Source organism: Carassius gibelio, chromosome A23, assembly GCF_023724105.1.
Source record: "Carassius gibelio isolate Cgi1373 ecotype wild population from Czech Republic chromosome A23, carGib1.2-hapl.c, whole genome shotgun sequence".
Taxonomy (NCBI): domain Eukaryota; kingdom Metazoa; phylum Chordata; class Actinopteri; order Cypriniformes; family Cyprinidae; genus Carassius; species Carassius gibelio.
The window spans coordinates 12,156,300-12,184,109 of NC_068393.1; the positions used below are offsets into that span (position 1 = coordinate 12,156,300).

The 27,810-nt window shown below is 36.6% G+C and overlaps 3 protein-coding genes across 7 annotated transcripts in view; all 3 read right to left on the reverse strand.

The window, feature by feature from the left end:
* Nucleotides 1-1,067: 1,067 nt before the first annotated feature.
* On the reverse strand, nt 1,068-9,273 carry LOC127945040 (NF-kappa-B essential modulator-like). 2 transcript variants are annotated; one of them, XM_052541550.1, is made up of 15 exons: nt 8,991-9,268; nt 7,644-7,831; nt 7,268-7,560; nt 7,110-7,181; nt 6,728-6,907; nt 5,811-5,872; nt 5,585-5,632; nt 4,854-4,956; nt 4,622-4,737; nt 4,387-4,539; nt 4,187-4,277; nt 3,220-3,363; nt 2,952-3,088; nt 1,871-1,944; nt 1,068-1,734 (listed from the first exon to the last, which is right to left on the reverse strand). In XM_052541550.1, exons 2-15 carry the CDS (start codon nt 7,825-7,827, stop codon nt 1,571-1,573), a joined length of 1,821 nt encoding a protein of 606 aa, XP_052397510.1. In that variant the 5' UTR covers nt 7,828-7,831; nt 8,991-9,268; the 3' UTR covers nt 1,068-1,570. The 2 variants fall into 2 exon arrangements, with proteins under 2 accessions (XP_052397510.1, XP_052397511.1); XM_052541551.1 differs by lacking the exon at nt 5,585-5,632 and having other exon boundaries at nt 8,991-9,273.
* A 745-nt stretch (nt 9,274-10,018) lies between these two features.
* On the reverse strand, nt 10,019-12,370 carry cav4b (caveolin 4b). The gene is made up of 4 exons (XM_052540458.1): nt 12,024-12,370; nt 10,918-11,099; nt 10,614-10,801; nt 10,019-10,532 (listed from the first exon to the last, which is right to left on the reverse strand). The coding sequence occupies exons 2-4, from the start codon at nt 11,092-11,094 to the stop codon at nt 10,382-10,384; spliced, it is 516 nt and encodes a 171-aa protein (XP_052396418.1). The 5' UTR covers nt 11,095-11,099; nt 12,024-12,370; the 3' UTR covers nt 10,019-10,381.
* Nucleotides 12,371-12,835: 465 nt separating this feature from the next.
* Nucleotides 12,836-27,810, reverse strand: part of LOC127944494 (SLIT-ROBO Rho GTPase-activating protein 3) — a 33,737-nt gene continuing 18,762 nt past the window's right edge. For 2 of the 4 annotated variants that reach the window (XM_052540455.1, XM_052540454.1), the window contains exons 11-24: nt 27,693-27,777; nt 27,370-27,397; nt 26,892-26,988; nt 20,330-20,390; nt 20,016-20,093; nt 19,572-19,700; nt 18,831-18,936; nt 18,499-18,726; nt 17,479-17,534; nt 17,090-17,261; nt 16,209-16,301; nt 15,933-16,112; nt 15,128-15,209; nt 12,836-14,210 (exon numbers count right to left, since the gene is read on the reverse strand). In XM_052540455.1, coding sequence (XP_052396415.1) covers nt 14,004-14,210; nt 15,128-15,209; nt 15,933-16,112; nt 16,209-16,301; nt 17,090-17,261; nt 17,479-17,534; nt 18,499-18,726; nt 18,831-18,936; nt 19,572-19,700; nt 20,016-20,093; nt 20,330-20,390; nt 26,892-26,988; nt 27,370-27,397; nt 27,693-27,777 — 1,602 coding nt within the window. In that variant the 3' untranslated portion in view covers nt 12,836-14,003. Of the gene's footprint in view, nt 14,211-15,127; nt 15,210-15,932; nt 16,113-16,208; nt 16,302-17,089; nt 17,262-17,478; nt 17,535-18,498; nt 18,727-18,830; nt 18,937-19,571; nt 19,701-20,015; nt 20,094-20,329; nt 20,391-20,611; nt 20,640-26,891; nt 26,989-27,369; nt 27,398-27,692; nt 27,778-27,810 lie in introns of all 4 variants that reach the window. The other 2 variants (XM_052540457.1, XM_052540456.1) reach the window with 2 other exon arrangements.

Here is a 27,810-nt window from a genome sequence, read left to right on the forward strand (position 1 = left end):
TTTTTAGTTCATGTAAAATAAAATATGCTACATAAATAAATGTTCTCCATGAGAGCAGAGCCCAGAGCCCAAAACTAGTGGCCAGTGGTGTTTGAACCCAAGTCTGAACATCTGTGGGGCGGAGTTTGCACTAAAGTGGATTGGGGGAAAAATTGTGCATGCTATTAATATAATTGATGTTAGTATAATTATTACATCTAAATAATCACACTTAACATACTGAAAAAATGCATACAAATATTATTTAGGCTACTATATAAAAAAAAATCATATTAAACCAAATAAAAAGTGTTGGAAAGTGAGGGGACCACTAGTCCATTAGTCTATAAAATATCTGAAAAGTTGAGGAGACACTTCAAAAGAAGCTGTAATCTCAAGGAAGAATTTAGAAATTTTAAAATGCATTTTAATTGCTAACGATTGCCACATCTGCGTAATGATTTTCCACATACCATCATTAATACTTTTAACAACTGGACAAGGTATTTGTTTTATTAAATGTTAGTATTATGCATTGTTGCATCATTGCAATGTAATAAATATTTGTTATTTACATATACAAAAATATTTCAAATTCAACACACACACACACATAAAAACTCAAACATTTGTGACATTTTCTGCTTGTCCAAATTATCAAAAACAAAATAAATTTCACTTGGTTTGCTATTTGTAACTACTTCAGTGACAGAAAATATTAATATGCAATTAAATAGTTTTTCATTTGCTCAATTAATCAGTGAATCATAATTCAGCTGGAATTTTAAATTAACAGTTCTAGTAATATTGTAATAAAATAAAAATGTTACTCTATAATATTTGGTCTAAATAAGAAAAATGCATGTTTTGAGATTTGCTAAAGATTCCAGTTAATGGTTTTAAGTTATTTAAAAAACAAATTATTGTGTACAGTAAAATATCCAAAACTGACCAAAACCAATGAAAACAAAATATAAATAATAAAATAACAACTATTATTTCTATAAAATCTTGACAAGTGCCTTATTCAGCTACTCCTGCAACTCTCGCTTCTCATAAATGTACATGAATTTGAAAATACAGTCATATGCAGCACACACAGTGTGCTGTCCAAAAGAAAAAAAAGTATTCATATTCATACTTTTATTTCATTACATTTTCCATAACAATAGTCTGTACAAAGTTTTTTTTTTCTCTCATATTCATTTTGGCTGATAATACACAATATTAATACAGATGTACATCCAGAGAAACAAATACCACAGGAATAAAGGAAACATTGTCACCGTCAGATGTGTGCAGACATAAAGCAGACACAAACATTCACTCGTGCAGTACATTACACTACGCTGTCACAGAAAGGCAGTACACATGAGCTTTTTTGTAAAGAGATACACACACTAGTGTACAGAAACATGGTGGCTGCTCTATAATCACATCATAAAAACATCTGCTATCAGTCTACTTCAAGTCAATCTGCAGCAGGGTTAAATGTTCAAAGTCCTTAGATACATCTTGTGTTCTTGATTTTCTCTTCTGGTATTTAGTTTTTTTAGTTTGTTGTGTCAAGAGAACACCTGAAGATCTCCTCTCACTGGATACAGTCCATGACGTGAATCTGCAGTGTGTCCATGTCTGGTGCCTTGTACATACATTTGGGACAGCGGTAATCAGGCAGCTCGTCTTGATCATCATCTCTTCTGCGTGCAGATGGAAGTTGTGCTGGGTTGAACATGGCTGCTCCTGCGAAAGGTGCTTCAAAAGCAGAAATTTCCAAAACATGTTAAGGTGAAGATTAATATAATGGACTATAAGACAGAATTCTTGTATTCACCATGTAATCAGTGAAACTAACAACAATTATATTTAAAAAAAAATGAAGGTGTTTTACCGGTTGGAGGAGGCGGGTGTGGACGAGGCCTGTAATCCTCCAAGTGTCTCTGTTGCATCTCCTCAATGCGAGCTCTGTGAGGAAACCACATTCACACATGTAACACTTGGACATCTGGAGGTTTGATCAATTTGCATTATCATCGAAAAAAACAAAACAAAACAAAAAAAATTCCATTATTGTAAATGCTCAGCAAAAAAAAAAAAAAAAAAATAGGTTTCAGATTTGTATTCAGATTAGTGTTGTCAAATTAACGCGTTAAAGTATGCAAAACATTTTTTCAGTTTAATGCAAAAAATATTAAAATGCAATTAATGCATGGGTGGAGCTATGGTTGGCCACCCGACTCACAACTGCTGCTTTTTTTTGTCTCTTTTTCCTTGACAAGAATTGCATTTATTGAGACATTTCATGTTATTTCAAGATTAATCTTTGTTAAATCTACTAAGTGATTCAGTAAAGAGCACTATTTTGTTATTTGATTAACATTAATGAAAGAAAGCAGCAGGTAAATTAGGCTCCTGTCACTTTAAGACCAAATGCAAGGATAGATAAAATGTTACACATCTGATTTCCTTCTCAACTGTGTATGGTCACCTACGTCATAACCAACTGTGTTTACAAGGATACTCACCAAGATCATTTTGTGTCTGTTCAAGCACAAGAAGGCACGAAAGAGAATTTGGTGCTTGAATTTTAAATTGTGTTCTCTTTTGCACCTTCTTGCACTTGAATGGTTTAAAATCATTGGAATGTTTGATTTTGCCAAGACTTAATAACGTGCAAATGATAAACATTTTCTCAGTGATAGTTAAACTTTGCAATGCATCCACGAGTCACATACTGAACATACAGATCATGGAACGACTGTGATCCATTACACCACTATTAGTTAATCCTTAAAACACAAGAATAATTTATTAAGTAACATTAAATGATAGGACAGGTCATCTAAATGTAAAAATAAAGGAAATTAGCAACTGAACATCCAATATGATGGATACCAATAAATAAAAAATAAAACACTAATAACATTCAATGACATAAATGATATAGTAGTCACTCTCATCTCTTTTCGTACCGTGAAGTTCCTTCTTGCTTGAGTCTGTCTAGCTCAACTAATGCCTTACTTAGCTCCTCATGCAACTCTTCCTTCTTTTGATTGAGTTTCTCTCTGGCTTCCCTCTCAGCCAGGAAGTCCATCTTATAGATCTCTGCCTGCAAAAATAAAATGTGTGATTGTGTTTGTGTTATTATATATGCAGCAAGTATGTAAAACGAGTATTTATAGCAGGCTTTGAATGCAGAGTAATGCATCTGTAACATGAGTGTGGAGGTCTTATTTTTACCTGAGCGTTCAGCACTGGTATAGTCTCTAATGTAGCTCTCAGCTGCTCCGTTTCCTCCTTGAGTTTATCAATGAGATCCTGTTTCAAGGCCAGAGCTTTTTCAGCCTCTGCTAATCTGTTAGCTAGCGTGTCCGCCTCTCCACCCTGAAATGGAAATTACCACATGTACACTTTTCTGTTAACAAATTTTTAGTGCGAACCATGCACTGACCTACTTTCAAAAGTGCTTACCACATCCCTCAAACAGTCAGTTTCTAGTTTTTTAGCATTTAAATTAAGACTAATGTTATTATTAATTATTAATTGTAATTATTAGTATAAGGGTGTCCACCATAAAGGAAAGGAAAAAATCTTTAAATCCAGTTAAAAAAAAAGTATTTATTACAAATATTATGGATTATTAAAAAATATTTAAGCATATTGACTTTCACAAACAATCCCAAGTGTCCGCATGTGTTCTATTGACATAAATGTACTATTTTATGTTTTTTTTTTAACAGTATTTTGGTTGCTAAATATCAGTCTTATTGTTAACTACAACTAAAACTATTACAATTCGCTTTCGATAACTGTAGAAGTATATGTATACATTTTGATGAAAAACTTAAAAAAATAAAAAAAACTCTTAACTGAAATAAAAATAAATCACAACAAAAAAAAAACACTGATAGCACATAACAAAATTAAAAAAAATTATTATTATTAGTAAACAGATAATACAAAAATAAAACCTCACCATATGACTTTGCTTTAGCATTACTTTATCAAATATTAATTAACAACTGTGTAAATTTTAGTTTTGCTTGAAAAACTATAAAAGATTTTTATGAGCCTTATTTTTCTTTAACATGTTATTTGGACAGTTGTGTGATTATCATTGACTCGCACATGGAAATGCTGAAAATTCTTTATTAATAACCAAAAATAAATAAATAGATATAAAAAACTACAAACAGCAGATACCTACCCTCAGATTGGCTTGCTTTTCACTTTTAAGCTTTTTATCGTAATCCTGAAACAGACATGTGTACGCATGCTGGAGTTGGGCCAGCTTCCTCCTAGGTGAGGAAGAGAAACAGGAATTGTGGGTTACTGATACAACCATAACAGTGAGGGGAAAAAAGGAAGCTGCGTTTGTTACAAGGCTCTCCAACCAGCTAAACTCACCTCTCCTCCACTATGACTAGCCTCTCGTTCTTCAGTGCTGTTTCTAGGTTCTGTGTCTGCAGTAAAAGATTGTCCACTGTCACACTTTGCTGCTTCTTCTGTTGCTCCAGCTCTCTCTCTAAAATCTGCAGGCGTTCGGTCTTCTTGCCCAACCTGAGGGATTAAACAGGTTTGTACACACAGCTGCTGACTCTCAAACACAAACACATGCACAAGAACTAAGAGATTTACTCACTTATCCTCTAAAATTCTTCTCTCTGCTTCACTTTTCTCCAGCCAGTTTTGTCGTTCATTCAACTCTCCGAGTAGGGACGTGACCTGAGCTCTCAGAGCTTCACTATCCTTTGTCAGCTACAAACACAAAGATGGTGATTACTCATCCAAAGCTACTGCGAATACTGCCACAGCTCAGCATAGAGAGAAGGGGCATTCACCTACTGAATCACAGGTTGCATCTGTTTATGTACCTGAATAAAGTCCTTCTCTTTCTGTTTGAGTAGAGCCTCGGTTCTGTCTCTCTGCACAGAGTTCTTCTGAAGGCAGTCCAGCTTCTCCTGGAGCTCCCTGTACCTACGTCACAGCAAAGACACAAACTGGATTAACCGTTTATCTCACTGCAGTTCAACACCAAATGCACAACCAGTTTGCACACCAATGGATTCCTTATTATAAGCATTTTCTACATTTCAGTAAGTTCATCAAAATTAAAAAATTAAAAATAAATAAATGGAAGTGTGGGGAATATGAAATTACCAAAACAAATCAAACTCTCTTATATTTTAACTCCGATTAAAAAAAAATAGATATATATGCCAATAAATAAATAACAAAATAAATACATATAGCATTATAAATTCTTTATTTCTAAAATATATGAATAAGAAATAATTGTACACTACTGTTCAAAAGTTTGGAATTTCAAAAAAAAAAAAAAAAAAAAAAAATGTTTTCAAAGAGGTCTCTTATGGTCAACAAAAAACACAGTTAAAACAGTAAATAACTATAGTTTTAAAAATCATTGATGTCTCTACGGTCACTTTTAAACAATTTAATGGGTCCTTGATGAATAAAAGTATTAATTTCTTTATTTAAACTTCTGAACAGTAGTCTCATTTCAATCACAGACACCGTGTTCAGGGAACACCAACTGGGGGATGGACACTGGAGCACATGCACAGTGAGATAGAGTTCCCCTCACCTGCCTTGTGTAGCCTGAAGCTGCTCAGTTAGTTTAGCCAAGTGAGAGCTAAGCAGACACATGGATCGAGACAGAAGACAGAAAAGAGAGATTCCAAACCATTCACATTAAAAGAGAGGAAGCCGAAGCACACAAGAGATTTTTTACAATAGAAACCAAGCATGCAGAGTTGATATGTACAGCCTGCAGGGATAAAGAGCAGTGTAAACTGAACATCTGAGACTACCTTTCTGCAGGAACGGTGAGAGCACATGTCTGCTGAACTGACTCTTCAGTAACACCTACATTCTAACAAAGAAAAAAAAGAATCAACTAACATAATAAATAAAGTTAATTACCTCCTAAACTCATCCAAAGTAATAAAATATAAACAGGACTAGCTATTTACATTTTTGTAATAAAATAGTAACAATAGTGTCCTGTGGTGGGATGTGCTACAGACACATTCAAAAGTTTGAGGTTAGTAAGATTTTTTTTTTTCCGGCCGAGATGCATTAAATTGATCAAAAGTGACATTAATAACATTTATAATGTTATAAAAGATTACCATTTCACATAAATGCTGCTGATTTGACATTTCTATTTAAACAATCTTAAAAAAAAAAATTATCAAAGTTTCCAGAAAAAGCATCACAAATGTTGATAACATTAAGAAATGTTTCTTGAGCAGCAAATCAGCACATCAGAATGATTTCTGAAGGATCATGTGACACTGAAGACTGGTTAAATGGCTGCTGAAAAGTCAACTTTGCCATAACCATCATAGATTACATTATAACATATATTCACGTTATTTTAAATATTACTGTTTTACAGTATTTTTGACTAAATAAATAAAGCCTTGGTGAAAATAAGACATCTTTCAAAACAAATAAATCATACCAACCCCAAATGCTTGAACACTACTGTATATAATTTAGAACTGATCCAAATAATAATAATTATTATACATGCAGTTATTATGATCTTGTTATTGTTGAGAAACTATTACACTGTAGTATTAACTCCAAAAAAGCCTAAAGAGGAAATTAATAAATAAAATAATTTAAATTATTCAAGTGAAAGATGAATGTTGAATGTTATCTGTAGACCCATGAGATGCATCTAATTGTATCAATAAACAAATGGAAATAAATGCTCTACCTGAGTGAGTTTGGAGCGTAACTGCTCCACAGTGGTGAGGAGATTTTCTCTCTCTTTCTCATTCTCGGTCCTCTCCTTCTCCAGCTCCTCATTCCTCCTCCTCAGTGCCCTCATCCCTTCCTCCAGCTTCTCTTTGTGGCTTTTCAGCAATTTCAGAAATTCATTAGAGCCCTCAGCAGGCTAAAGAGCAAAGAGATTTGTAAAGATGACCTTATGTTTAGCTACATTTGGAGTGTATTATAATACAGTAAAAACGAGGCGTATAAAACACACCACACACAAAAGAAGTCAAAGAAGATTAGATTAGCACTTAATGCTGATAAAGCTCCGTTGTTCAGACAAACTCATTGTTACATTTCAGATATAGAGTGGGGTAAATTACCAAACTTTGAGGCATTGTGTGTCTGTCAGCATCTCCTTCAGCTCGGTCTGTCAGTATAGCTTCATTTAATACCTGTGGAATGAAACAAGGGATGTTAATTTTTATTCAATGATCTTACAACTTCCTGCAAGTTGCAAATGCTCCACAACAGAGCCTACTTCTGGTGAGTCCATGAGGACCGTCTTCTCTGCATTGGTGCACTTCAGCTCTTGGTCCTGGCTTTGATTTCCAGTCTCTTTAGAGATGCCGACAGTTGGACTCCCTGTTTGACTAATGCTGTGGTTGAGCTGTCCCAACAAGCTCTGGTTTTCCTGTGCCAGTCGCTGCACTAAAGTTCTGGCTTCACGAAATCTACAGCTCAGGAACTCGCGCTCCTCTCTCGACCTCCTCTGCCACCCCTCCATCTCTTCACATCTCTCTTTGAGGGCATCATTGCTTCGCTTCAGCGCCTCTGTGGAACGTTTAGAGTTGTTTATGCAGTTTTATGTTATCAACAGTCAATGTGTCTGGCATAGACCATCTCTTAAGTCTCACCTCGTAGCTGATGATTATCTGCTATGAGTCGATTAACCACTTCATTTCCCGCTAATTCAGGAGGGACCCTCATAGACCCCTGTGAATTGGCCATCAGTGACCCTTGACCCTCTGCACCTACAGTCTCCTCTCCAGTCAGCTCCCACTGCAGTGTGCAGCCACCTGACGGCTGCGGTTGGACCATGATCCTGAGAGAGAAGAGACCAGCCAATAATAAACTTCTGGAGCTCTGAAACGCCATTCATTTTACAGTTGTTTGTGATTGTTGGATAAGGATATTGAATCTGTTTGTAGCGACTGCTGCAGCAGATAATGAGCATTTATCAAGTGCATTTACAGTATTTATTCATCTTTGTCAGTTATTAAAAATACAACTATTTAATATTAGTTCATGTTATCTCATGTTTATTAAATTATATTAAGAGATACAACTTTTGATTTTAATAATTTATTAGTAAAGGTTTAAAAATACACATAATTAATTTATTATTATTATTATTGTGATTTACATCTGTGCCATTACATTTATGCAAAATTATTCTGCATTCAAATGATCACCAAGTTATTTTCGTCTCCGTTCAGCTCACTTGAGAGTGAATGACTATAAATGTATTATTATACAGCCCTGGTTCATTTAAATAATATCCACAAGTACAACTTTTGATTTTAAATATTTTTTAATAAGTGCTGGATTTAACTAAGAAGAATACATTCTTAAGTATGAAGTATTTTTCAGTTTTACTTGAAGATTTAGTTGATGATTAGTTAACAACTTAATTTCCCCAAAAGGTCATTATTATTATTTAACAAAATTATTAATTTCTAAGGCTTTTCAGTTATGGATTATACTGTATTATTGATAATGTTATTCTAAACCCTCACAATAAGTTTAAAATTGCAATAGATGATGAAAAAAAAAAAGATTTCTGCTCTTAACAACCCTACAGTTCATATGAAATAATAACTCCAATCATTTTTAAGTTGACAAGAGTTTCTACAGAGTTTCATGATCCTTTCCCATTAAAACCCGGTTTACTGTTTCTCAGTTTGGAGTTATTTCTAAAACAAACACACACTTAAAAAACGGTAAAGTCTTATATTGAGCTGATAATTAGCTCTTATTGACAAGTTTACTTTAAACAACTTCTCACACCTTCTGAAAAGCAAGATCCAATGTTTTGTTTACAGGTTCCTGACAGACGTCTTCAGCTAACAACACGACTAGCATCAGCGCATTTAAAACACTAGAACATTCAAAACCACAAATTGACACGAGTCAAATTCATTAGACATACATCAGTTCTGTGATAAACATATCGGAGGATGTAACAGGTAAGTAATTACTACCTTTTTAATCCGTTCACGGTGTTTAACCCACTGCGCAAACACAGATCCACTGTGGTAGGTCGGTCTTCCGCCGAGGAAACACGGCCCGGTTTATACTCAACCACAGACGCTGAGCTCGGCAAACATCTTCAGTCTCACCGAGCTCAACAGTTAAAACTGAGTTTAATAAAGTAAATGAGCTAAAAACGTCCAGAAAAGCTCGAACGAGAGCAGAATGTCGAGGAACTCCCCCGCGACACTTCCGCGCCTCATCACTCTGTGTGCGCTGTTTCCGGGGAGAGGAATCATGGGAAGACACGTACAGTAAAAACTCAGAAGAAACTTCTTCAGCAGGATTGTTGGTGGTACGAAATAAGTCTTTAAAACCTTTTAATGTCTAAGGTCATTTCTGACATGATTTTGATCAAGAATACGCAAGAAATCTCGCTCCAATTTTTTTTCAGTACTAGTAAAGAATAGCTATTTATGTTTTGACGCAATAAAAAATTATTCATAATTATTATTATTAGATCTCTAGATGAGATTATTAGGTTTACTTTACCTATAAAGACACTTGTTTTCTGTTAAACAAACACTTTCTTAAAAGATCCACTAAATAGGCTATTGGTAGTTCTGATATTAGAAGAATTATAACTGATTAAGTATAAAGGTGTTAATGTTGATTAAAAAAAAATTGTCATTGTGATTGTCATCAGCATTGTGATTTCATCATGCTATGGGTATTTTTTAAAGGAATGGAATGGTTGCAATGGATGGGAATATTGACTGTTCCATTACAAAGATTTATTTGTTAAAAATGCAATTAAATATGTTCTCTTATTAAAATACAGAGATAGATAATATTATTATTATTATATTTAAAATAAAAGCTGTTCTTTTTAACTTTCTATTAATCAAATAGTCCTGAAAAGAAAACTTCATTGAGAAGCACAACTGTTTTCAACATTGATTATACTTAATAAATGTTTCTTGAGCAGCAAATCAGCATATTAGAATGGAGACAGTAGTAAATAAGACATGCACAAACATGCAGGCTACATGGTTTTAATCAAATACATGTATGACACAGCATTAAAGCAGACATTCATTATATCAAACATCTGGAAAAAGAAAAATCAGCAGATTCTGTGTAAAAAGGTTATATTGTAATTTCGTAGACAAACCTATGCAGAATTTGTTACATTAAGATGAATTAAAAATACATATAAAAGGTTATTAAATAAAAATCTATTTAATAACATGTAATCCTCTTCTTTGAATGTCTCATGGTTATTTAAACATAGCTTCAAATAACAACAACAACAACAAAATCCATTCAGGTATTCCAAGCATTCATGTTTTGTTTTGTTATTTAATTTGACAAGCTTCCTCAAATTCCTTCCTGTGTTTCATCACTCTTTGGAGAACACCACATATACGCCACTGCAACAGCGAGCCACAGATGTGCAGAACGGAGCGATGAAGATATTAACCGCACTCATCCACAGTGACCTCACACAGGGCAGGCAGCTATGACACACCTGGATACAGGGCATCACACACCTATGGCAAGACACAGTGATGTTACTTTTGACTGAAACCTTTCTTTTTTTCTTTATGTAACATATTTCATAAACAGCTTACCAGATGTGCATACAGGCCAGGAGGGCAAAGAGACAGCCACAGAGACAGGAGAGGGGAACCGCACACAGCGCTGTGAGGCAGCGGTAACCCCACAGCCTCGTGGACTCGAACCCAATGCCGCTGTACACCCACACGCGGTCGTAGCTGTGTGTGGACACGGGCTCCGCCAAAACATCACTGAACTCTATCTGATGTCACAGTGAACAGGAAGTTAGTGCCATTTTATTGCTGGTCATGTTTATTTCACTTATAACCCCTCATAAACGTATCCATCCTTGGGATAAGAAGTGAGTGCTGTGTTCACCTTCAAGTGTTTGTTGATGCCACAGGGATCTCTGATCTCACCCCAAGTGAGGGACGGGGTGGAGGAGAACTGTGGAGGAGGAGGCGGAGACGGGTGCATCTCCTTCACATCATCATCTTTATCTTCATCATCATCATCATCAATATTACACTCCACCAAACACTCGTCTGACATCATATTGACTGCAAAGCAGATCACACGGTTTGTGTGTGTGTGCAGTGTCTAATTCACATCTCCAAATCAGTGCAGAACCAAACAGGACAGTTTTTAGTCTTTTCTATATCTGTGGGTTAAATGGTTTAGTTAACAGTAGACAAACTACAGCAGTGGTTCTCAAACATTTTGATTGCAAGACCCCCATTGTCAAATAAGATATTTGAAGACCTCCCAAGATATTACTGATACTTCTGGTATAATGACAAAGCTGCACATTTTCAAACTTTTCAGAAGAATGAAATTCACTTGGGGTAGCAATGAATAAAATTAAATAATTTCATTTTTTATTTAATAACGGAGTATTCTTCATGATTTACACTTTTTATTAATTTACATGACTTTTCAAGTTTGTAAATATAGTGCGTTTTAATTACTTTTCACAAATATAAATTTTTAGCAAAACAATAATATATGACATGAGAGGGCTTTAATATAATTTCATAACAAAAACATTTAATGACCTAGAGGGTCCTGGTCCCCTGGTTGAGAACCACTGAACTAACGTGACAAACTGCAAGTAACGTGTGACAAATACAACTCAGTTCAGATGAGACACATCCTGGCAACTCTTGCTCACTATTTTGACTCATATGCCATACTGTAATACAACTGAGAAGTGAAGAGATGAACTCATCACTACTGGATGGATGCACATGTCAACATCTGATATTTAATACATTTTTGGATTTTTAAAAATAAATAAATCACAAACATTTTTAGTAATTAAAACAATACACAGAAAGAACTGAAAGACATTGCGTTTCTTTTTTATAGAAAATAAATATGATGGTTATTATTATTACCAAATATTTATAAATAGTGTTTATTATTCAATTTAGGAATACACATGAATGCAAAATATTTGCCAATTACTAATATTTAATACTTACCTATTTAATAGTCCTGGTCCAAAAATAAACTGTAGTCCTGGTTTAGGTCAAAAAAGTAACTTCAGCAATAGTAACTATCTGATCTATCTGAGAGACACTGCCAATCTCCAATCTCGTCGTCCACATCTAACAGATGAATATGTGGCCTGTATCAAACTATAACTGTGCAGCAGCAGGCATGGAGGGGACCTACAGTATGGAGGAGTGACCTCACTCGTTCTGCCTGGTGTTTTTTGCCATAGTCTGGTGTGGAAGTGTCTGTACCCAGTGAAGAATTAGAGGGTGAGTGTAGAGTTATTTTGGGGAGAGGAGTGGAGAGGGCACCACTGATCAGGTTACTAGACAGACACACACAGCCTGTTTCCTCACATATCATCTCATATTTAAAACAATTAATAATTTATACTTTTTTAGGAAACATGCAGTGGGCTTCAAAAATATTCAGACACTTAAAAATGTATGTATTGTTACTGTATTCTTATTAATACTCTATATGCTTATACATTAAACTGTAATACTATATGTCTGACAGAAAAGTTATCGAATGAACCAACCAAAATCTGACATTTCATAAATCAGTTTGAACAAAATTCACCTAATCAATTAGTCAACTAAACATAAACTAAATTAAAATAAATATATTTAAATAAAAACTGAAAATACTTATAGTTTAATCTAATTCAAAATAGTAATGAATACAATATTACTATGTGAAAGATTATAAAATAATACGTGTTATACCAAGAAAATATAAAGAAACTAGCATTTCAAGAGTAATTATTATGTGTGATGAAACATCTGGCAAGCCGACAGTATTTTAGAATCAATATAATTTATTTTGATAATACTGTAATCCACACAATAATGATGACATCATCTACAAGAGACACACACTGCTAAAGGGAATGCATGACGGGGGTGGAAGTCGAAGGAGACCAGTGACCGGGGGCACTAATGTGCAGCTAGAAGGAAGTGAGTGCCATTGTACTTCCTGCATGTGCTATTTCACAGTTTGAGCTTTTCTACAGTCAGTTCTCTGTTGGACAGTTTCTGAGCTGCTCTGAGTGGCACTTGTCTTCACAGTTGTCTTTCCAGTTTTCATATGTGACAGAGAGAATATGGAGCTGTAGGGGTAAAATCGGCTCCAGAGCTGTGCTTAATTTGGCCGCTCCACCTGTTCCCACACGAGACTATCCGCATCAGTGTGTTTGCATGCATGCGTGCTGCTTCCTTTATGATAGAATTGTTTTTAAAGAATAATCAATTGTAATGCAAATAATGGTAAAAATAGTAATGTAATTGAATGCAAAAAAAAAAAAAAAAAAAAAAATTAAATAGCAAATAAAAAAATCCTAAATCAGCCTTCAAAAAAGGAAAACTGGATCATTTTAATATTAATCATGTCGTACCTTGAACTATTTGAGCTATGCATAATATCAAAAAGCAATAAAAAAGCATAAATCTGAGGGTAACATTTGCCTTCATCAATCTCTTGCTACATTCAGGGTGACGCTTCTATATCTAAAATACCAATGTGGACTCTGCCTGTCATGGATGTCACTCCCACAGTTCACTTGTCCATCTGAATCTATGTGCTTTGAGGGACTCAACACTTGTTTTCTGGTACTCCATGAATACATCATCAGCAGATACTTATGTTTTGCCAAATGAACACAGTCTACACTACAGTCAAAAACACATTGGACAGCACTGCGATGAATGATTAGATAGGAAGTGGGAGATTCTTGGCTGATGGCCAGATTAACAGTTGATAAAGCTAAAACACAAATACAACAAATAATAGGATCAATGACAAAACCACTGTCAACTGAAATATTTTAGAATACACTTAAGTTAATAAGGCGTAAAGAGAACCATATCGTGTATGTCTGGAAAAATAGATTCATATCTGTGATGAGTTTGCTGTTCCCCCACAACACTCATATTCAGATTCACTCGTCTATCGTCCCTTATTCCCCCTCAGTCCTGTGGGTCTTGGGTTTTGAAGAGACCTCTGCTGCGCAGGCCGAAGCCTCCCTTCTTCACCGGAGGACGAGCAGAAGCAGAGGGTACTGAAGGGACAGATGTGGCAGGAGAGGAAGGAGGAGGGTTCGAACCCGAGGCATCCAGAGGAGGCTGACGGGACAGCAGCTCCTTAAACACAGAGTTCATCTGGCGACTGACCTCCTGTGAGAAACAGAGAATCGTACATAAGGATATCCATTTCTATCTGATGAAATAGTTTAGAGTTAAAACTTCACAGAAATAAATTTTACCTAGGTTTTGCAAAGACTTTGGGAACCCTGCTTCTTAAAAAAAAGACAGTTTTTGAGGTATATTAAATAAAATAAAAAGAATATGACGTTAGTTTATATCTAGAGTTTTAGCTTATATTAATGCACATCTTTTTAGCCATCTTGCTGCCCCCATGGAATTGTGCCGAGGCCCCCTCGTGGGTCCCAGTCCCCTGGATGACAACCACTTTTACTTTACTTATTAGTGTAGAAATGTGGCCGAAGCGACAGAGATTCTGAGATTTGAATATGGTTCAGTGGATAATTCGGCTTTCTAAGACTTCATGCAGAACAATTTAGATTCATTATATAAATTGCCATAACTGTTGAGATGTTAATTACATTTCCCTGACCTTCCCAAGCCTGGAAAAAATAATTTGGTGTATATCCAGATTGTCCATAAGTATCCCTAGTGTGTTTAAATATGGCATGGCCAGTTCAGATTTGATATCAACGATACAGAATGCCGTTGATTATGTGTCTTGTAATTGACTGCTGTGCTTAATTTGACATATACAAATAACATTTGAAAGCTACAAGATTGTCAATGAATGATGATTTAAATTCTGTTCATCATCAGTTCTGTTCATCTCATTAAGCTATTATATGGTGAAATAACATGAATATAGACCATGAGTCATACGGCATATTTTTCTGGGGCTTTATGGTTATTCTTTTTGTTATTTGTCCAGCTTGATGGTCCTTGCTCACTCGTATGCTTTCACTGTATATGAAAGAGTTCTTTAAGACTCCTCATTCTCCTTATTAACATTTGAGCAAACTATTCCTTCAGTGGTAAAAGAATCAGACCTTGTCGATATGTACTGTCTGTTTGTCTGCTGGTTCCACTATTGGCCTCAGAGTGTCTAAAGTGTGTCTGCGCTCCTGGTGACTGAAGAGAAAGAAAGACAGACAAATAAATAAAATGTTCAATTGCTTATAACAATACACTCTACAGTTCAAAAGCTTGTGGTCGGTAAGATGTTCTTTAAAGAATGTTAATGCTCAACAGGGCTGCACTTAAAAAAAGAAATTCCTGAAATAGTGAACTGTTACACTGAACAAGGCAGATACCGGAAACATTTGTGATACAGTTTTTATCCCCTGCTTTAAACATAATAAAAAAATTTTTTTTTTACTTTTTGATTAAAAATACAGTTAAAACAGAAATTGTGTCAAATATTATAATTTAAACTGTTTTCTATGTAAATATATCTTAAAATATAATTCATTCCTGTGATGACAAAGCAGAATTTTCAGCATCATCACTGCAGTGTCACATGATCCTTTAGAAATCATACTAATATGCTGCTTTTTTGCTCAGGACTTATTTCTGTTGAAAACATATACTTTTACAGCTACTTTTTTCAAGATTGAATAAAATGAAGATTCACTTTTAATGACACTTTTGAACAATGCATCCTTGCTAAATAAATGTATACATTTCTTAAAAAACAAATGAGTTTTTGATTTTGCATAAACACTGTTTTGGTCATCTCCAGAATAATTCTGTATGCTCATTGAGATCTAATGGTGGAAATACACTCATACACATTTCTCGTGAACACATGACTTTCAGCAGCAGGTACCATCAAAACAACTTCTGTTCCCGTACCCTGAGAATTGGCGTGCAACTGCAGTTGTCTGAGGAGGAAGGATGAATCGTCCCTCGGGCACCTGCAGGATCTTCCGTATGGGGCTTACAGTCCCATTGTTGCCTCCAACTATACTGCTGCCTCCGCTGCCTGTCCTCTGCCGGCCGGGCAAAGACGCGCTGTCACTGTTCACTCTCATACTGGGGAATGACAGCAGACACAGTACAGTTAAGATCTCACTGAGCCTGTTATGAACATGCAAGGTGAATTATTATCAGTGGACTGAGTGAAAGTACCGGGTGCTGGGTTCAGACAGCTGCTGTTCCTCCGATAGGTTTCCTGTGCTCCCTCTGCTGTCATCTTTCTTCCCTCGTTCTTTACGCTCTGCCCTGAGAATGAGATGAGGACACCAAAGCTATTAGTAAGGTTTTGGCTACCAAGATGTTGTTTAAGAAGTAAAACAATATGTTTAGCTATTATGTGTTTTCCTAGTCACATATCTCCGCAATAGATTTCTAGACTTAAGTTAGTGTAGACACCATATTTGATTTGACACAACTAAAGACCGGGATGTGAGGAACGGAATTTAACGGGTCTGTTCAATGGGTCTCATTCATTAAACACGAGCATACTTTCTGTGTAAGTCATGCATAAATCCATTTTTTACATAAATGGTTGCAGTGAATTGAATGTGACAATGTATGTAAGAAATGATTTAAAAATTGTTGTTCTTCTTGCGTTTCATGAATGGGGGCCATTATGTTTGCATACCTGGATGTCGACCTGCTACCAGAAAATTACATGTAACCTTGGACCTTATTTTCAGCATGAGAAATCGAATCACAGCTGTTTTGGTTAGCAAACTATTCTCATTGGCTCTGTTGCAAAACCTAATGGGTTGCCCACAGAGGCAAGATTCATTACTGTGAGTATACTGATAATTCAGTTTAATTGATTATTTTACCCAGTGTTTGTGTGTGCTATGCATTTGTGTCTATAAAGTGCATAGTGTTCTAAATCACTGTATTATTAAGTCAAGATCTTGTCTGTGTAGCCAGTAAGAAATAAGCTTTAACTAGGATTTAAAAATGGAGCTACTGTAAGAGTAACAACAATGTAATAGTTGTAGAAACCTCATGCAGTTAAAGTTTATGGGGAAGTTTGTTTATGGTCTCACCCCTCTACCACACTGATGTAATTATGGGGGATCAGGCCTTTCGCTCCTCCTGCTTCCCCTTTCCACCAATCAGCAGAGGCCTTGCTGTGTAGTAGGAGGTGGTCACCCTGCTTGAATGACAGCTCGGCTGCAGAACGTGCAACATAATCAAACAAGGCCACAGCCTCACATTCTGCACATACAATGCACATATACAAACACACAACACAAAGCATGGCAACAAAAATGCCACATATGCCAAAGTCCAACATTGAATGGCCACAATGCAACAACAGGACACAGAAACCCAACATGGAACACACACGGACACATTTAGAGAAGATATTCATTAAAACTTCAAAGGTTTAAAAAACATTCATTGGCATAATGTATGTGTTGTGTTTTCTTACCATCTTCGCTGGGAAGATGTTCAGCGTCGCCCTCGCCCTCCTCTGCAATGGGTTCACTGGAAAAAGAGGTTGGAGTTACATAAAAGGAGGGAAACAAAACATTAGAATAATTCTGGCATGAACTGATCAAAAGAATAGCTTTCCTGGAAAGAAAACGCTAAAAAATGTACTCACCTTCAGGTCATCCGACATGTAGATGAGTTTGTTCATCAAAAATTTAGCACTACATCACTTGCTCACCAGTGGATCCTCTGCAGTGATTGGGTGCCGTCAAAATGAGAGTCCAAACTGCTGATAAAAACAGTAACACACAAGTAACCCACACCACTCCAGTCAATTAATTATCAATTATTAATAATCAATTAACGCCTTGTGAGGTGAAAAGCTGCATGTTTTTAAGAAACAAATCCATCATTAAGAGCTTTTAACTTCAAACTGTTGCTTCTGGCTAAAATACTATAGTTCTCTATTCATAACATTGCTTTCTCCAGTGAAAAAGTCATCTGAAACAGTTCTAAACAAATATATCGGTTGATTTTGATGTGAGAGGACAACAGAGGACGGACTTTTTCACTGGAGGAAGCGTTATTATTGATTATGAATTTGTGTTTTGGCCAGAAGCAATGGTTTAAAGTTCAACACATTAATGATGGTTTTATTACAAACACGCAGTTTTTCAATTCAAAAGATGTTAATTCATATGGGCTGGAGGTGTGTGGATTATTGTCATGTGTCTATAAGCAGTTTGGACTCTCATTCCGTCGGCACCCATTCACTACAGACGACTAATTGGTGAGTAAATGATGTAATGCAAAAGTTACTGAAGAATGTATCTGTTCTTACAAACAAACAAACTCTTTGATGGCCTGAAGGTGAGTAAACTTTCAGCAAATTTTCATTTTTGGGTGAACAGTAAGATTTTTTTGCAGGACACCCAAAAATTAGAGCAAAGGGGTTTGAAACAACATGAAATGATGACAGAATTGTCATTTTTCTCTAAACTTTCTCTTTAAGGCTCACCAATACTGATCTAGAGTCATGCATTTCTCATAAATGGGGCCCGGGAGTTCGGACGGCCCCGGGATAATGTTCTCATGATGGATGATCATGGTCTTAACAAGGTCATTGATCTGAGGTGCCAGTGTCACTTCATCACCACCCATCTCCGTCCCTCGGAGCAGACTGGGGCCGAAGCACACGGCCAGGTTATACGGCTGCATCATGTTCTCATCACTGTACTGAGAGACACTGAACAGACACAAACAGAGCAGGTTACGGACTGTAACACTACACACAGTTTTATCAGGTTTAGAAGGATTATGAGAGCCTTTAAAAAAAAGAGCAGGACTTACTGATGAAGGAAGGCGAAGAGATACCGTATCACTATGATGACGGGTCTGGGGAAGGACGAGACTACTGTCTTTAGCTGCGCTACTTTTTCTGTCATGTTTTCCATCTCTGAGAGAGACAGAGTTAACAGAATTTAGACAACAAGAATAGTACATTTATTAAAATGAACTTCATTAAAGTGATATAGACAACCATTCATATGTTTGGTGGCAGTAAGCTTTTTTAATTAATTTGAAAGAGGTCTCTTACGCTTACTATGGCTGCATGTATTTGATTAAAAATACAGTAAAAGCAATACTGTGAAATTTATTAACAAATAAAAATAACTGTTTTCCATTTTAATATATTTCAAAATATAATTTATTCCTTGTGACGGTAAACTGAAATTTCCAGGCTTCAGTGTCACATGATCCTTCAAAAATCATTCAAATATGCTGATTGGTGCTCAAGAAACATTCATTATCATTATTATTATTATTATTATTATTTAAATGTTGAAAACAGCTGAGCTGCTTAGTATTTTTTATTTTTTTTTAAACATGTTAGCGTGTGACTATTTGGTTTAAATTAATTGGAAATGCCATAATTTTCTGAAAAATGATCTAGCATTATTCGCTTGCAGAGGCCACTAGGTTTGATATGTTGTTATCTAATGCAAATTAAATGTCAAAATACTTTTATGAGTGACTGAATGTGCACACAATCCCACAGAAGCAGAGAGAATACATGGCAAGGCATCTTACGGACACACTCCATCAGCTGACTAAAGCTCTCCTCAGGGAACAGTGGTTTCTCCAGACCCCTGAAATAGAGCTTCAGAACCCCTGCCACTGAATCAATGTCACTCTCGCTGTCGGTGAGCGGGTCCTCTCCTAAAAAACAAACAAAAAAACAGAGAAGAACATTCAGAGAGAAGAAAAAACAGACAAGACGCTGAAAGAAAGACATATTTGTAAATAAACACAAATAAGATTATTATTACAATTTAAATGATCTCTTTTCTATTGTAATATATTTAAAATATACTATATTCCTGTGATGAAAAAGCTGAATATTCAGAAGCCATTACTCCAGTCTTCATTGTCACATGATCCTTCAGAAATCATTTTAATATGCTGATTTGCAAATGTACATTATACTTCTTGTTACTTTATACAGTGCATTCATCAATATGAACATAACTGTACCTCTTTCAAATGCATCCCTTATATGATTGACTTCAGTCTGTGATCCTGGAACTCTAAAAATGCCTTCATGATGCAGACCTGTTTAAAAACATCACAATCACATGCACAGAACAACTCAGTCCAATACATTCATCCTACCTGCATTAATACAGTAAATATTGCTTTTGACTACAGTCATCATCGTACATGAATGTACTTCATTTCATGTACATTTTAAAAAGTATTATGGTGCAATTTCAATACATTTGTAAAACCTTTTTTTTTTTTTAATGAGGAAAAATAACTGCAAATATTATAATAAGAGATTGTCTTACCGTGCAAGTTGATGAAGCGAATGCAGCTCTCCACCACAAGAGGGATCTGTTGCCCTGTGCTCTGACAGAGAGAGAGTGAAGAGAAATCGGAGGACAAAAATGAATAATTATGCACATCTGAATAGAACTATAGTTGTATAGAAATAATAAAAGGAATGTATTAAGTACAGTAAAAACAGTGCACCAAGAGAGAGTCAAAAGAGAGCCGACAGCACAGAAATACATTAACCCACACAAACAGATGCCAGACAGATGCATGATTGACAGGGGAGACAGCTGTACCTGAGTCCTCGACATCCGCCTCCTCCTTCTACAGTCACAGCCAGCCAAGCAAGGAAAGAAAGAGACAGGAGGGACGTATAAAGGAGGAGCAGATTGTATGGCATGATCAGAAGGAGTGTAACATGAAAAATAGGGAGAGCAGCAAACAAAAGGAAAAGCAGTCAGAAAAAGGGGAGAGAAATCAGGGTGAGGAGAGAAAGACAGAAGCAGAGAACGAGGAGTTCAGATGAAAAGCAACGTGTCAGGGATGCTCTGTTTTAATTTAGATGTGGCTAGATATGAATAATGTGCTTAAAGACTGCATTCAATTAAAATTAGTTCATGTATTTAGGGTACTCTTGGACACTGACGAAATACACTTTTAGAAGATATATAAACTATTGTTCAAAAGTCTGAAGTCAGAAAGTTTTTTGTTTTTCAGAAATTAAGTTTTATTTAGCATGGATGCATAAAAATTGATCAAAAGCGACAGAAATGCTTTGTAACATTATAGATCCGGATCATGTGACACTGAAGACTAGTAATGATGTAATGAAAATACAGATTTGCCATCACAGGAATAAATTACATTTCTAAATATATTTAAACAGAAAACAGTAATTTTAAATTGTAATAGTATTTCACAATATTACTTCTTACTATATTTTTTATCAAATAAATGCATCTTTGGTGAGTATAAGAGACTGCTTTCAAAAACCCAAACTTTTGAAGGTTGTGTGCACTTTTTTCTTATTGGAAATGGATTGATGACTCATGCCGCACTACACAGATTTTTGTCAAATCAAATGCTCTCTAGAATGAGAACTGCCCTCCCCCAAATCCACCTGCCACTGATTAGCATGTCTGTTATTTAACCGAACCCTTTTTTTATTTATTTATTGAAAAAGGAGCAATTACTTGAATATATCCCACCCATAAATCCTGTTTCAATGGGAAATATGTCAATATAGGACACAAAACTATCGTCGTTATGAAATCTGGGATTGTGTCAGAAACAACATGTTATGCCAATCGTGTTTCTAAATCAGATTTCAATCCACTTAGCCAGAAAAATGTCCATTTTACTGGGCTGCACCCATCGATCAACCAATCGAGACAAAAAAAAGTGTTGGTGGCAAAGCAGTTCTGTGGCTCTGACTACATTATCCAATTATTAGCGGTGTAACGAGAGTGCACATCTCATAGATTTACTGTCCACTTAAAATGAAGAGATGCATCAGCCATTGCTAATGCAGGACACTCCACCACAATAGAATAAAAGTGTGAGAAAATGGAAGTGAGCGGATGAGAGAGGGAAGTCGTTTCTCATGGTGCAGAGAGCCAGATGGCAGAGCAGTGCTCTACAGGCCTGAGCTCCCAGCAATAGAGAGGGACAGAGAGAGACAAGGTGGGAATCTCAGAGAATAGAGTGCACCCTGCTGAAACCACTAGCATGACTGCTCACCAGCATATGCTGTCTGGTTGATGCTGGCATCCCCAATAGTCTTCTAAAAATAGCTTAACAAGCGAGATTACCACCGCTGACCAGCTTCACCAGAATGACCATGCTGGTTGACCAATCTTACCTTCTATGTTTGCTATACATACTCAAACCAACATTAATCACCCTAGACTAACTTTGAAATGGAAAAGTAGACATCAAAGTTCAGTGCCTTCTACTGCCGAATACATGCTGGCCAAGCTGGTCTTTCCGCTGCTAATGAGCCAAGAACATCAAGTGTAGATAAGCAAGACAGCAAAAATGACACCTCTTAGATGGTGCAGAATTTAGTGGGTACAAAGCACAAGCTGTTATAACCCCTCTGCTTTTACAGCTAGGGTATAAGCTCAATAAACTGAAAGTGTGAAGTCTGGAGTTCCCCATGCAGCGCTATCAGAGGGCCACATCCTGAAACTGCTCTGAGTCTTATTCTTAGTTTCTACAACACTTTGTAGGCAGAGTAAAGAAGAGTTGAAATGAAAGCCATAAGTGTAATTTTAATTGTAACATTTTTAAAGCGGACATCGGATACACATTTTACACAAGTTGGTATGATTCTTAAGAGTCTTCATGAAATGTCTGCAACATACTTTGGTTAAAATTCCTCAGCGATCATGTACAACAACACCCTTTTACCTTGTCAAAAACAGTTTTGTCCACAACGACCAGTTTCGGTGCATGTCTCTTTAAATGCTAATGAGCTCTGCTCACCCCGCCCCTCTCTTACGTGGTATAAGCGATCTGCAAATAATCATAAGAAATCTAAAGTGTGGGACTGACTTCTTTTGGAGGTGCAGCTGGATCACAAAAGATGGGTACTGATCCATCCTTGAGTTCCAACTTTTTTAGCAAAAACTGCATTGAATTATTTCTCCAGATATTATTACTCCAGAAAGCTGGAGTAAAATGATTAGTACAGACAGTCCTGAATTTAGGTAGATCGGGGGGCGCATTCCCTTCAGAAACAAAAGTAATCCACTGCGTTTTCAGCAGCTCAGATGTCAGGAGTGAATGACAACTGCTATGTTCATTCTTACATCCAACAACAAAACACATCAACTGCTTAGGAGCCATTCTTGTCTCCATTTGCTGTGGCATTGAAACAATGATGGACTGTTTACAGCTCACTCAGGGTGGGTCTATGCTAAAACACCTGTGTCCGTTGTGGGACGTCACTTTGCCAAGAATCTGTGAACGACTTGTTCTGAGAAACTGCTTATGATTTGTGGTGATTTAATACAAGTACTGGCTGGATTTGTATTATTATAGGGTGGTTGTCTACATACACTGCCTACACACATTTAAGTTCAAACACTGTGTAAAAGTGAATTTTGCATCCGATGTCCCCTTTAAAGGGTTAGCTCATCGAAAAATGAAACTTATGTCATTAATGACTCCGCCTCATGTCGTTCCAAACCCGTAAGACCTCTGTTTGTCTTCGGAACACAGTTTAAGATATTTTAGATTTAGTCCGAGAGCTTTCTGTCCCTCCATTGAAACTGTGTGTACAGTATACTGTCATGCTCATAATTTTCATTTTTCGATGAACTAACCCTATAAGAGAAAATGTGTTTAACAGGTAAATTTCCCAGTGAAGAACCATAGTACCCATAAATACAGGGAGCTCCACCAATCACACAGAAGTAGAAATTGTGTCAAAAAGTAGCTCAAGAGCAACAAAACCCTCCCATTATGATTATATAAGATGTAATCAAGAAGTAAATTAATGATGCATTTACACACACACAAACTAGTTATGGTTTTATAAATAAAATTAATTAATAAAATTAGTATTCTGCATTGTTTACGTATGTTATAGCCTATGAAAATAATGCACCTTCTTATTGAAAGTAAAGCATAACATGGAAGAGGCAATAAATCAGAGATGGGACCAAGTCACACATGTGCAAGTCTCAAGTAAGTCTCAAGTCTTAACCTTCAAGTCTCAAGTAAGTCCCAAGTATTTTTTTCTTGGGCAAGTCAAGTCAAGTCAAGTCACAAGCTATGTCAAGTCAAGTCCAAGTCAAGTCACCTTAATATTGTTATTTTACCTGCAGAATCTGATCTTAATAAAGTTAAAAGACAAGATGTAAGTAACTGTCAGTAAATTAAAATAATTTAAATGTAAATACTCATATTCAGTAAAATACATCATGGAATCAAACAAAATTGTAAGTTCCTAAAATTATTTATTTTTCACTTCTGCCAACAGTGTTTGAAATGTTCATAAAACAGTCCATAAAACTAAACATCCAACAGACTCCTCTCTGAACACCTCTCTCTCTCTCTCTCTCTCTCTCAAACACAGTTTACATACAACATTAAACTGTTACATTTCTCCTCTCTCTCTCTCTCTCTCTCTCTCTCTCTCTCTCTCTCACACACACTCTCTCTCTCTCAGAGTATAGAATATAAATATGACGTATTTTCAGTTGTTTCATACTTTTTTGTTATGTACAGTACAGACCAAAAGTTTGGACACACCTTCTCATTCAAAGAGTTTTCTTTATTTTCATGACTATGAAAATTGTAGATTCACACTGAAGGCATCAAAACTATGAATTAACACATGTGGAATTATATATGGAATTATATACATAACAAACAAGTGTGAAACAACCGAAAATATGTAATATTCTTGGTTCTTCAAAGTAGCCACCTTTTGATTTGATTACTGCTTTGCACACTCTTGGCATTCTCTTGATGAGCTTCAAGAGGTAGTCACCTGAAATGATCTTCAACAGTCTTGAAGGAGTTCCCTGAGAGATGCTTAGATGCTTGGCCCTTTTGCCTTCTGTCTGCGGTCCAGCTCACCCCTAAACCATCTCGACTGTGTTCAGGTCCGGTGACTGTGGAGGCCAGGTCATCTGGCGCAGCACCCCATCACTCTCCTTCTTGGTCAAATAGCCCTTGATGCCTTCAGTGTGACTCTACAATAGTCAATAGTCATGAAAATAAAGAAAACTCTTTGAATGAGACGGTGTGTCCAAACTTTTGGTCTGTACTGTACATAACAAAAAAGTATGAAACAACTGAAAATACGTCATATTTATATTCTGTACTGTGTATATATATATATATATATATATATGTATGTAATATGCACTTGTCATGACTGGGTAATCGCGGCAGCTACATTTGTTTTTCTGATCAATTGTTTTGCTCTATGAGAAAGACAAGGTAACAAAATATTCGGGGCTTATGCCCCCTTAGCCCAACCCTAGCGCCGCCCCTGGAATGCGTTTTTTTGACGGCCTGCTAGCGGATCATTAGGGGCTGTTCACATCACGTATTTTGTGCGCGCAAGTTCGTTATTTCCAATGTAGGCGCGCGGTATGCGGCTTATAATGGAAGCAACGCGCTCAACATCTAAACTTTTCAGAATGCCGCAAGCGCACCGCAGGTCATGTGACAATAACTAACCAATCAGCTTCATCCTTTCTCGTATCAACGTTGAAAGCTCAGCTAAGATGAAGGAACAGCTGTTCATAGCTGTATATGGATTGCCATTTTAAAATGAATTTAGTAGCAGAGCTACTGCGAGCGATTTTTAGTGCTGCAAATCCATTTATACTTTGCTGAAATTTCCGCGTTTTCATTGAGAGAGAGCGTGTCATGGATGCTTAGCAACGACAGACGCCCCAGGAGCACTTCTGTCCAAGCGCTTTGGAAAGAAGGAGAAAGCGGCGCGACTAGCGTTTTCCACGCGTTTTTAGGCGCGAACTATTGAAGACAAAAGCGATGACCCTCGGTACCTCTCAGGCTGACATGTTGATGTGATGTGATATCTGATTTAAGTGGGCGTGGCGTGTGTAAGGTAGAGAGGGCATGACTGATGATAGTGTCCTGATCCAGTCACGACGCTATTCTCAGCCTGCGCTCCAGCTGAGTAATCAACTTTATTTTAAAAAATAATTTATATATTTTATATTCAAACTGAAAACATGATGTAATTAACACTCAAGTCATTCAAGTCATCGTGTCTCAAGTCAAGTCAAGTCTCGAGTCTTTAACTTCCAAGTCCGAGTCAAGTCTCAAGTCCTAAAAATAGCGACTCGAGTCGACTCGAGTCCAAGTCACCAAGTCACAAGTCCCCATGTCTGCAATAAATACAAGCATCACCAAGCATTTCACTGAGGAAGAGGCTTGGATAAACACTGAAAAATGACTGCAGTATTCAGAGAACAGTGCAATCGATCTTATGAGCACGAACATGCATAAAAATATGCATGACTTCACTCACACACACAGGTGAACACACATATTTGTTGGCTAACATATGGATTATTAGGCTGCAAAGATGCCTGGAGAGGAAACTGTGATCGCGTCTGTCTCATCCGATTTTATAAGCAGCCATGTCACTTCATGGAAATAACGAAGCATGACATTTCAAATAAGATTTGTTAATACAATCATGCAAACCGTGCCAATGTCTCTAATCTTACTGGGGGAGCATTAAGTGATCACATTATTTCCAAATATGTTCTTATTATCTAATATCCACCTCGTAGATTTACAACCTGACTGGTCAAACCAAAAGGTAACGATTCACAAATAATCATAAACAGGCCACATTAATAAACCTGATGTGTTATCGTGTCACAAGCCATAATCAGACGAAAGGGTTGTCATGCTTAAAGCCATACCAGAATTGTACAAATGCAACACACATGAGCAGAAACACAGGCACCAGTGTTAAGGAAGCCACGGCGGGAATGAAGTTATAGGAAGGAACACAGCAAGAACATTACAGAACTTTATCTGTAACAGATCAGAGGGCTGTCAGCCTCAGGGTTATACCTGAATGAATGAGATCATATCTCCAGAGAAGAGTTTGTGGTTGTACTGGGAGCAGGGCCTGGCTTTCCGCACACGCACTGCCCTACCAGGTTGCGTTCTGGGAAATATATACACCAGCACTCCACTGTGACACTATGGCATCAGTGTACTCATGCAAACATGCTAACATAACAGTAATTCACACAGAACAGACAACAACACAACAGAAATGTACTGTAGAGCATGCACTAAGTTCTGGGTCAATACACACTCTGTTCATCCCACAATGAGATGTTTTAGCCTCATTATGAAACTGATTGTGATTCATTCGATCACTCGAGTCATTTAAACAGATGATTACATTTCTCAATGGACCCGTCTACATTTCTGCTGAACACGCAAAGACCTCTGGCCAGGAAACAAGAGCAGATGTTTGCTGGACTGCGGCCAATGTTTTCAGCAGATAGTCACAGAGAGACAGATGGGATGAGAAACATACCTGGAGGGATCACTATTAATGGCCTCAGCTGCAAAAGAGACAGAAAGGGAAGATAAGGATAAAAAAAAAAACTTACAGTTAAGTTGACAGTTACACCATCACAAAGTTTCCACCAAAGATCTATAGTTACTAAAGTCACTGTTGCTACTGTAGTGTTGCAACTTTTATTGTGATAAGACATCTTACACCATCGTACCTTGTATTTTATTAGAACACAGCGACAACCTTCTTTCACATACGCATTTTTTTTTTTCATTTCTTATTTACCTTCTTTTCTTTCTTTTTATTTTTATTTAAAGAGCTGGTTAGTTGTGGTTAGTTACCTTTCTGTATGGCCTCTTTAAGTAGGTCATGCTTGGCTTGGAGTTTCGAGACAAGAGAGCTGCCACTTATATGCTCCTTCACTTTCTGAAAAAATAAAAAATAAAAAAATCCACTGAA

Excerpts from the sequence above, each read along its gene's own strand:
- LOC127945040 (XM_052541550.1), bottom strand. The coding sequence starts at position 7,827 with ATGGTCCAACCGCAGCCGTCAGGTGGCTGCACACTGCAGTGGGAGCTG. Across the intron at positions 7,182-7,267 it reads TCCTCATGGACTCACCAGAA|GTATTAAATGAAGCTATACT; the intron begins GTAGGCTCTGTT and ends TTCATTCCACAG. Across the intron at positions 1,735-1,870 it reads ACACCCGCCTCCTCCAACCG|CACCTTTCGCAGGAGCAGCC; the intron begins GTAAAACACCTT and ends CTGCTTTTGAAG.
- cav4b (XM_052540458.1), bottom strand. The coding sequence starts at position 11,094 with ATGATGTCAGACGAGTGTTTGGTGGAGTGTAATATTGATGATGATGAT. Across the intron at positions 10,802-10,917 it reads GCATCAACAAACACTTGAAG|ATAGAGTTCAGTGATGTTTT; the intron begins GTGAACACAGCA and ends CTGTGACATCAG. Across the intron at positions 10,533-10,613 it reads CTGGCCTGTATGCACATCTG|GTGTGTGATGCCCTGTATCC; the intron begins GTAAGCTGTTTA and ends GTCTTGCCATAG.